This window comes from Cebus imitator, unplaced genomic scaffold (assembly GCF_001604975.1).
Source record: "Cebus imitator isolate Cc_AM_T3 unplaced genomic scaffold, Cebus_imitator-1.0 Scaffold237, whole genome shotgun sequence".
Lineage (NCBI taxonomy): Eukaryota > Metazoa > Chordata > Mammalia > Primates > Cebidae > Cebus > Cebus imitator.
Genome location: NW_016107552.1, coordinates 2,081,841 through 2,092,145, shown reverse-complemented (window position 1 = coordinate 2,092,145; position 10,305 = coordinate 2,081,841). Strand labels below are relative to the sequence as shown.

Here is a 10,305-nt window from a genome sequence, read left to right as displayed (position 1 = left end):
ATGGGTTAATGGTTTACAGTGCCACTGCTTCCTCATAAGACACCTGCATGCAAGAAATGATCTAGGAGTTCAATGTACTTACCAAAGGTAGTAACCCCATGGGTGGACTTTTAGCGATTGTGGCCCTTCTGGTTGTGAGCAGGGGTTGAAGCTTCAGGAGGTAGCCACCAAATCGTAGCACAGAGGCAGCCACCAAATTTCTGGGAGGTAGCCTGTGAAAGTGAAATGGATTCTGGCTCTGTACTCTGGCCTGGCCTTGAATCTGTCAAATCCCACTGCTTCCTGACTGAGTGACCTTGGCTGGCTTGGAATCTTCCAGAAAAAATCAGATACTTATCTGTCAGATGGTGATAACCACACCTCATTATCAGGATGATTATGAAATTGATGAGAGACTGTGCCCGGTGGGACAGCACCTGGCAAACAGTAGATTATTTACAGAATAGTTTACTTTCCAATTGGGTTGTTTGTTTTTTCTTATAAATTTGCTTAAATTCCTTATAGATGCTAGATATTAGGCCTTTGCAGATGCATAGCTTGCAAACATTTTCTTCCATTCTATAGGTTGTCTGACATTACTGGGTATATACCCAAAGGAATATAAATCGTTCTAGTATAAAGACACATGCAGATGTATGTTAATTGCAGCATTATTCACAAGAGCAAAGACTATCCTAGTGCTGACTCTCTCATAACACCGAGTATTTGAGAATGAAATTGAGTGTTTTCCTTACAGTCTAGGTAGGTATGATAACGGTGATATTGCTCCAACTGTGTAGCAAAAACTGGGCTAAACGCTTTAGCCCATCATTTCATGGGATCCTCTCTATAACCCTAGGAAATAAGTGCTCTTGAATGAGCATGTATATATGGTACACATACACCATGGAATACTATGCAGCCATAAAAAAGAATGAGATCATGTTCTTTGCAAAAACACGAATGGAGCTGGAGACGATTATCCTTAGCACACTTACACAGGAACAAAAAAACAAATATCACAAGTTCTCACTTATAGGTGGGAGCTAAATGATGAAAGCATACAGACACATAGAGGGGAACAACACACACTGGGGTTTACCAGAGGGTGGAAGGTGGGAGGAGGGAGAGGATCAGAAAAACCTATTCAGTACTAGGCTTAAGACCTGGGTGATGAAATCATCTGTCCAACAAACTCTCGTGACACAAGTTTGCATAAATAACAAACCTGCACATCTACCCCCAAACTTCAAAGTTAAGAATAGCTAACCTATCTCTTTGTTTTTCACTCGCTCACTTTCTCCCCTTTTCCCTCTTCCTCCATCTTCCTTGCTTTTTTTACATTTCCATTGAACAAGTCTTATGAGTCCCCACTGCATGCTAGCCCTATACTATGCAGAGCCCGAGGGTATAGCAGCGGACAGACAGGCAAGGTCCCTCCATAGAGAACTGGCAGCCTCTGCAGTGAAGCGTGGAGTGCTTCACCTTCTCCAAAGGAGAAATCGGCCCTCCTGCACCCCTGCCTCACCTTCTTTATAAAAACCAGTTGGGTTTACTGCAAGAATGGAAGCCTCTTGCAACCCAGGATAGGATTTTACAGGGGGCTCTCTGTCCCCTAAAGGCTGGGGCAGGTCTGGGCCTGCAGTGAGTCGCCTGTAAAAGAGCATTGTTTGAGTGAGTAGTGGGGAAGCTCTGGGTGTGAAGAGTTTTCTGAAACCCTGGGCCGGAGTGCTCCCTCTTCCCTCCTCCATCCAGCACTCACCTCCCCCACCCATTCTTTCTAGGGACTCCTGGCTCCACCACGCTGCTAAAGACATATTCCTCCCCCTGTTGCTGCCTGCAACCTTCTCTCCATCTGCTCCCTCCGCCTGTTCAGGCTGCAGTGTGTAGATAGTATGGCAAGGTAGGGTGGGGGGAGGAGGACAGCTTCTAAATTGGGGTGAGAGGCCTGTAAAGCCTGACCAGCCTGCCAAGACTAGGCAGGGAGAAAAGACAGGCAGTCTCCAGGACTGCGCACAAGCTTGTCCCCACCTAGTTCTCTGCCAATGTCTGTCCCCAAGTATCTGCTTGTCTCCCTCACTGCTTGTCCCTCACCACCTCTATTTGTGGAGAAAAGACACTTTGCTTGAGAATCAGCAGCAGAGGTGGGCCTTGCAGTCCTGCTCAGATGAGGAAGGAGGTACAGGAAGGGGCAAGGGGCTGACCTGAGAGGAGGCCTGCCAGCTCCAGTGCCCTGCCGGCAGTGGGACTGTGGGAGACGGGGCTCAGATTAGAAAGTAGAGATGGATCTTAATTTCGAGTTCGTGATTGGGCTTCAGAGGGGTCCAGACCCCCTAGTGTTAGGTGCACAGTTTTGTGGCTGCGTGTAGTGTTCCAGAGAGATTCAGAGCTCTCACCAGATCCATAGAATAAGAGACTTTTTAGGTTATGGGGACTCACTCTGGAAGCAGCGGGGCCCTGGCGGGGAAGCAGGCTGGCTGGATCCCAGAGGACCCTGGAGAGAACTGGAACTGGGATGTATCTGGAAGGCTGGGCAGGCAATGGAAAGCTCCAGGCTGCTCACAAGCTCGGTTTCCAGGCCTCCATCTCTCCGTCTGGAAAATGGTCCGGGTGCTCTCCAGCTTGGCCTGGCCTGGCAGGGCTGCTGGGAGCGTCCGCAGAGAGAGGAAACGCTCGGCTCCCAGGACGCGAGGGGGATTGGCGTTAAACTTTGCAGGGCCGACGGGCCGGCGGCCAGAGGAGGCGGCTGGCACCCCCGGCGCCGCCGCGGCCCCTCCAGCTCGCTGCCCGCTCGCCCGCCCCCTCCCTCCCTGCACTCGCTCGGCACAGACTCGGCCCCAGCCCCCTCCCTCCTCCCGCTCGCTCCACGCTCGTTCGCTCGCTCGCCGGCTCCTCCTCACTCGCCCGCCCGCGCCCGGCGCAGCTCGGCCAGAGCGACCGCGGGGCTGAGCGCGCGTCCTCCCGGGGGGCTCCGGAAGCTGCCCCGTCCCCGCGGCCCCCTCCCTCGCTCCCGCCCCCCTCCCTCCTTCCCCGGCTCCCGCGCCGTCCGCCCGCCCGCCCCGCAGCCCGCGGCTCCGCGCCCCCCGCAGCCACGATGCCCGCGGCCCGGCCGCCCGCCGCGGGACTCGGCGGGATCTCGCTGCTCCTCGCTCTGCTCCTGGGGAGCCCCGCGGCAGCGCTGGAGCGAGGTAAGCGCCCCGAGGGGCGGGGCGGGCAGGGGGCGAAGTTGCCGGGAGAGCCAGGCGGCCGGGGGTCGGGGCTGACCGGGGCGACGGAGGCACCACCCGCGGGGATGGGAAGCGGCGGTGGCTGCCCAATTCGGGGCCAGGAACCGCGCGTCCCCTTGGCCCGAGCTGACGGGAGTGTGGAGGCAGGGATGTGTTGAAGGACTCGGGCGCTTCCCTGCTTCGGCTGTGGGCTCCCTTTCGGTCTTCCCCGGCTGCGGGGCTGACTCTCCTTTGCAGCCAAAGAGGATCCCCTTGGAGTGGGGTCGCCTCCAAACCCCAAATTCCTGGAGCTTCTCTGCAACCGCACCCGGGGCTGGGTGCCAGATAATTCTCTCCCTCTTGGGGAGAGGACGGGAAGCGGGGGTGAGCAGCTGACCCACCCTGCAACTGAGGACTAGATTCAAACAGTGCATTTGCCGCTCCCCTCCCCCGGCACCTCCGAAACCCTTGACTCCTTCGGTTCGGGCTGCCCCGAAGGGCTGAGTCCCTGGATCGATCTCAGCCAAGCGTCAGGATACCGGACTTGGGTGTGGCTTTTGCCAGAGGCCGGTGGAGGGGGCTGAGGGCTCTGAGAACTTGGCAGGGGAGGGAGAAGAGATGTTAGTCAGCAGTTGGGAACCTGAAGGGACTCCCCTCTACCCCCTCCCGGACAGCCTGGCGTCTCTGATCACTGTTAGGAATGGGGGTGGAGGGGGTGTTAGTTTCATCTACCACGTGTTTGCTGAATGGGAAGAGGGGTCCAAGTTTAGCCGAGAATGGCAGCTCCTCCTTCTCAGATCTGGAGCCATACCCTCTCTCCACCCCCGTAAGGCACCTTAGGAAAAGTTGTGGCATGGGGAGAGAGGGCCAAATAGAGAGAGGGGTACAACGCCTAACTCACCCAAAACTAACCCTCAGAGCTTAGGGGCTTGCTCGGGCACCTGGGAGACCCGAAAGTGAATGGGAGCGTTAGCTGACCACTGGACCCGGCCTTCCTGTGTGTTCTAACTCCGGTTCCCAGAAATGCGCTCCACACGTGTAAAAAAATAGGCAACTGCAGGGTCTTCCCAGGCTGAAGACGGAGAGCAGGCACTGTGCTCATCTGGGGCTCCGCCTCTGTCATTGGCACCGTCTTGACCCGAGTTGGGAGACAGGCGGTGTCTTTTCCTGGGGATTTCTGGACCCCCAGCGCGAACACCTGCTTTCAGCACCAAAGGCCCTGGACAGCTCTTAGTTCCGTGGGCCCTGGCTCTGGGTCCCTTTCCTTTCAACCCTTCCCTGTGGCCTGGAGTGCCCCCCTCAGCATAAATCAGGCATTTTATCCCCCATCTCCTCTTCTTTTTAAATGTAGAGCCTAGAGTGCAGAGCAAAGGAAATTATTCGTCATCTTTTGTTTAACAAAGCATATCATTGAAGAACCACCCCCACTTTTGTTAGGAGGCAATAATAGCCACAGTTTACACCAGGTCTGGACAATTTCTCTGGGAAAGGTAGGGAAAGAGAGTTGGTTTAAACAAGTCGTTTCCACCACAGCATGGCCTTTCTTAATTAGCTGTCTCTTTCTAACAATGGCTTGGTGGCCTTGAACTGAATCCAGCTCTCCCTCCCCCACCCCCTTTTGAATCTATGTTGTGACTAACACACATACAAAAAGAACCCAAGGCTACCCAGCAGCGTACTGGATTTTCTAAAGCAGTTCTACCTCTGAGGAGTCCACTCCCCAATACACCACCTTGCAGGAAAAAAAGAAAAATGTCTTATTGGCACGTATTGAATTGTCATCCAAGACAAGGATTTCCTGTTCTGTTTCCCTCGCTGGCTTCAAACACACTGTAAGGGCATAGGGAGACACGTGTGTGTTTTAATTTTTAAGACATTTCATACTATTTTTCCAACTGCTCAACACTACGGCTAGCCAGAGTATTTTTTTAATTAACTTCAGGTCACCACCAAATTAAAGTCAAGTGATGTGCTACTTCAGAAAGCTCATTAATAACTGTGTGATTCTGACTCTGAGTCATAAGGAGGGAGCGAAATTGACCAATGAGCATTGCCAAGTCTGGTGGTGCATTTGGAGACAATTGACCTTCCGCAATAAAATCTATTTTTAATATACATCCCAACATCCACTAATGTCAGATGGAGAACCGTTCACCTAACTCACTGTTGCAAACTAGTTCTTCTGTTTGCGGTGGAGCGAGGGGATTTGTAAATACTCGAAAGGGACTTGTTGCTACATTCTTATGCAGGTCACGTGGTTTTCTGGGCCATTCCGCCGTAAGGCATGAATAAGTATGAAGTATAACTTGTTTTTGAAGAGGCTCCTTATTGTCTAAGATACGCACATGGGGAATAATTGTAACTACGTGCTAAGACTGCAGAGCCTGAGTATAATTTCTTTTCTTTTCCTCTTGAATTAATAAGGCAAATTCGGTATTGCTCAATAAGACTCAAATTTGCTGCTTCCCCAGTCTCTAACGTGTGTTGTTGTTAGATTCACTTAAAGACTATTTTCATTATGGATTGGCATTATTTTCCATAGAGTTTTGCCCATTCCTGCCAGGGGCCACCTTATCTAAGCTTGAGGGATTCTTCTTGTGTTCATATAGCTCAGTTGGGTATTACAAAAATAATGGTACATTCCTTTCCTTCCCCTTCCAAGGCAAAGGGATATTTTCTGATAAGAGTGGCTTGTTTTCTTATTTTTGCTTACAAGTCCATTCCTCCAAGCTGTTCAAATGGGCTCAATTTCCTGGCCCCCCTGTTCTGTCCAGAGACAATTTCTGCAACACAACCACTGTGTATACCTCCACTAGGGGCGCTCCAGGCTATAGTTAGTGTCTAAGGGCAGAAGAGAGGGGAATTCTGACCTGTGGACCCACCAGGTGTGTGTAACGCCAAAGGTCAGCAGAACGGAGCTCCTCTCAGCCTGGAGGGCTTGCCATCATCTCTCCTCTCCCTCTTTCTGCTTACTACATTTGATTCCTCTTTCTCAAAGGAAAAGTATCAGTCATTCTTGATGCATGCAGTGAAAGAGAAAGAAAAGGTAAAAGAAAGCCAGGGGGGTGCTCCAAAGAAAGCGTCGATCCAACTGCCATCTTTGTATTTTTTGTAGTTTCTTTCATGAAGCCAAATTGCAAAACATCCCAGTGGCAAGGCTGTTCCGGGGAGTTTGACTGAGCTGGGTACTGGAATTTGATTTATGAAGTTCAGGAAAAAAAGTGTAGTTCTATAATTAGAGTGACCTGGGTCCACAGACCAGCTCCATGGTTTACTAATGCATGGCCTTCAGCAGAACTGTCTTCTCTGAACTTCCATTTCGCCATCTGAGGAATGGGGGCAGGGGAAGGAGGACTGATGATACCAGCCTGGAAGAGTGGTTGCAGGGATTACATAATGTGTGTAAAAGCAGGTGGCACAGAGTAGGTGCCAAAGGGCAAACTGCTCCTATTAGTAGACACCAAGAAACAAATCTTTGTGATTGGCATGAAGCAGATGTTAGTGTAAATATTGGGATAATTCAGGCTAAAGTAGAAAGGAGTGGAAGGAGGCTGGTGAGTAGCCCCAGTTACCTGTATTCTCACCTTTGGCAGACAAGAATTTGACACTGTCTGGTGCAGACACCCTTCCCTTCCAAATTCTCATGCTGCTTCTTTGTGAACCTCAATCTTACCATCAGGAATCAGAGTTCAATGGTGCTAGAGATCCAGCAGATGTAGGATAGCAGGCTAACGGTTGGAAAGAAGACGTAAGAAGCAAGTCTTCCAGAAGAACACATTTTCCCTTTCATTCATTCATTTGCATTTACTGAGCACTTCCTATGTGTCTTAGTTCAGCCTCTGTAACACAAATGCCTTAGATAGGGTGGCTTAAACAACAGAAATTTTTTTCTCACATTTCTGGAGGCTGGAAAGTCCAAGTTCAGTGTGCCAGCATACTCAGTGTCTGGTGAGTGTCTATCATCTCTCTTTCTGCTTTGCAGCCAACCACTTTCTACCTGAATTCTCATATGGCCAAGAGGGACAGAGAGCCCTGGTCTCCTCATCTTAGAAGGGAACTAATCCTTTTTGTGGGGGCCCCATCTTTATGACTTCATTTTAACCTAATTACTTCCCAAAGGCTCTGCCTCCAATTGTCATTACATTGGGGATAAGGCTTTCAACATATTGATTTAGGGGGGACATAGACATTCGATCTATAGCACTATGCATGTGGTAGACCTTGTATTGGGTGCTGGAGTACTATAATATGATAAAGCTCCTGCCCCAGTAATGGCAGCCTAGCAAAGACATCTGCAGGCAAACTACTATCGTTCATGCCATGTGGTAAGTGCTTTGGTGGGGGGATATCAGAGATCTGTGGGACCTCACATGGATGTGTTTAATTCTCACCAGGGGTGGTCAGTGAAGGCTTCCTGGAGCAGGTAGCATTTAAACTGGCCCTGAAGGGGATGTGACAGGTACCAGCAGCCAGAGGAGAAATTTCTACAGTAGGGTAGGGAGAATCCTGAAGGCTTCACTCTCAGAACACATCACACCCCCGCGGAATTGGAGAGAGGAAACAGAGGAGCGAGTGGGAGGAGAAAGTAGGCAGGTGCACATGCTCACGCTCAAAAAAAAGATGATCTGTCGGACCTACTTGTCCTCCCTGCTCTCCCCTGAACTTCCCGGGCTGGGTAGATGCGAGCTGGAACAAAGGACTGTGAGCCGCGGTGTTCGCTATTGTCCACTAGAGGTTGTGATGACACCGAAGGAATCTTCTCAGAAGGCAGCTGCAGAGTATAGACAGCATCACACAGCCCTGGGTAAACACTGCTTTAGAGGATTTGCATGTTTGCATAATCCTCTGGTTACCGTAGTTCCTTAGAAGCAGCCCTTTGTTGGCTGTGACAGTAGGGAGCAGGGCAAGGAATAGGACTGCTTTGAGGAGAGGGTAGAAGGATGGTGAGTAGGGAGGGGGTCAGTGGACACACGAGATGTAATTTACTAGGACATGCCAGGGACTGAGTCTAAGCAATGCAAACAGCATTTATTGAGTGTTGATGTTGTTCCAAGCCTTATCACGAGTGGTTTATGTAGATATGTGCAGAGAATCCCCAAGGTAGGCCCATGAGAGGGATGCAGTTGTTACCTCTGTTGTATGGACTGAGGAAACTGAGGCACTGAGAGGTTAAGCAAAGTGCTTGGCATCACGAAGTGAAGAAAGGGATTGAAGTCCAGCCTCAACCCTAGACTGGTGTCATAATCGTAACATCAAGTCCCACTACTACCTTTTAGATCCTGCGTTCCCCCGAAGACCACGTGGAGATTCTGCTGGTTCACAGGAAGGGATGATGTGTGTTTGCCAGATGCACATGAGATGTGTACTCAATACCTGTCACAGTCCCTGACACACACAGCAAGCATTTAAGTAAAGCTGGTCAAACTGAAGTAAGTCATAAGGTAAAACAGGTTACAATTTTACTTATGGGTGATTAATTCACAATCAGTATAGTTAGTGAGCATTTACTATATCTCAGGCACTTACATTGGTTATTTTAACTAATTATAACAATATCATTTCATTTTATAGATGAGGAAACCAAGGCCTAGAGAAGCTGAGCTAAGGTTTAAATCCAGGTAGCCTGACTGCTTAAACATGGTGCCTTCCAAGCTGGGTCCTTCTGTATTTCTAAATGAAATGTGTGAGAAAGACCCTTTCACCATTAATGTGAAGTCAGTCTGGATGGGTGAGTGCACTAAACTCCAAAGACTGTCAGGACAGAGACCAAAACCAACCCTCAGTAGTTACCAACAAAGATGAACATAGGGATGATTGTTCCCAGTCAAGGAAAGGAGAAGATCTCATAAAAAAGAGTGAACTAGACTGCTCATCCCCTTTTCATTGATTCATTGGTTGGCAATTGTTTTCAATTTCTCGAGTTTCCAGGTCACCCAACCGTTAATAAATAGCTCACGTTGTATAAAATTGGTTTCTGTAAGCCCCTAAATTCAGAACCTAAGCTAAACCATTTCCTATCTATGAGCCTCAATTTTTCCTTCCATAAAATGGATCACAATAGTCACTACCACATTCATAAAGCTGTCCCTAACATGAGACGAGAGTTAAGATGCTTTGCACAGACCAAGAAATCAAGCCTTGGGCAAGTAAGTGCTGGCATGGAAGGCTGAAGATCTCAAACACCCCCATGTGCTTCTTCCTGGGCTTGTAGCCAGCGTTATAGCCAATATAACACTGCTATTTGCCATTTATTGTGGACCTACTCTGTGCCAGGGGGCTGTCCTTGTGTTTATCCTGTATTCACTTATTTAATCCTCATCTGATCCTATCAGGTGATATGATGAACTAGATCTTACAGATAAGACAACTGAGTCAGAAAGGTACAAGCACTTGCTCAGGGTCTCATGGGCAATGAGCGGCAGAGTCAGGACTCAACCCCAGAACTTTTTGATTCCAAAGCCCAGGCTTGTTCTAGATACTAGGGCAGGAAGATACAGGTATCACATGGCACAGAGCAAAATGGAAATGGAGAGCTGATGCAAGCTTGGAAATCAAGGTGATTTGACAGGACTCCGGGAGGGGAGATTTCTCATCCAGTGGCAAATGCCAGGTGTCCCAAGTCAGCTTGCCAAGATGGAAGGCAGTTTATCCCAGCCTCCTTCATACCTACTTTGATGGCTTCTGCGTGAGCCATATTTTCATCTTACTCATGCTATTCCTGCAGCCTGGACTGTCATGCTAGAGAATGACAACCATCCTAGCTGGCTGTATAAACAGAACTAGGTTAAATTCCCAACTGGCTGATTTTAACAATACGATCTTGAGCTATTCGCTTTAGTTCTCCAGGCCTGCTTTGGCCTGATATATAAATGAGATGGTTGTATTTACATTGCAAGATGGTTAAAGCTTGTCAATGTATGTGGATATGTGATACGCCTAACTCATTGCAAGCACTCAATAAATATTTGCCATTATTGCTGTACTGTTAACCTGGTGAACTTCTATTCATCCTTCAGAACCCAGTCTTTAATTCCCCTTTCTTTGAAGTCCTCTCTTGCTTCTCTCCCCTCTATGCCAGTCGTGAATGATTCTCTTGGCTCCTTATCACATTTTATCTCTC

General features: G+C 49.2%; 1 protein-coding gene across 5 annotated transcripts in view; it reads left to right on the top strand.

Moving 5' to 3' along the window:
• Window positions 1–2,883: 2,883 nt before the first annotated feature.
• SEZ6L (seizure related 6 homolog like) overlaps window positions 2,884–10,305 on the top strand; it is a 214,416-nt gene continuing 206,994 nt past the window's right edge. For 3 of the 5 annotated variants that reach the window (XM_017498066.2, XM_017498063.2, XM_017498062.2), the window contains exon 1: window positions 2,884–3,167. In XM_017498066.2, the coding sequence (XP_017353555.1) occupies window positions 3,074–3,167 (94 nt within the window). In that variant the 5' untranslated portion in view covers window positions 2,884–3,073. The remainder of the gene's footprint in view (window positions 3,168–10,305) is intronic. The other 2 variants (XM_017498067.2, XM_017498064.2) reach the window with 1 other exon arrangement.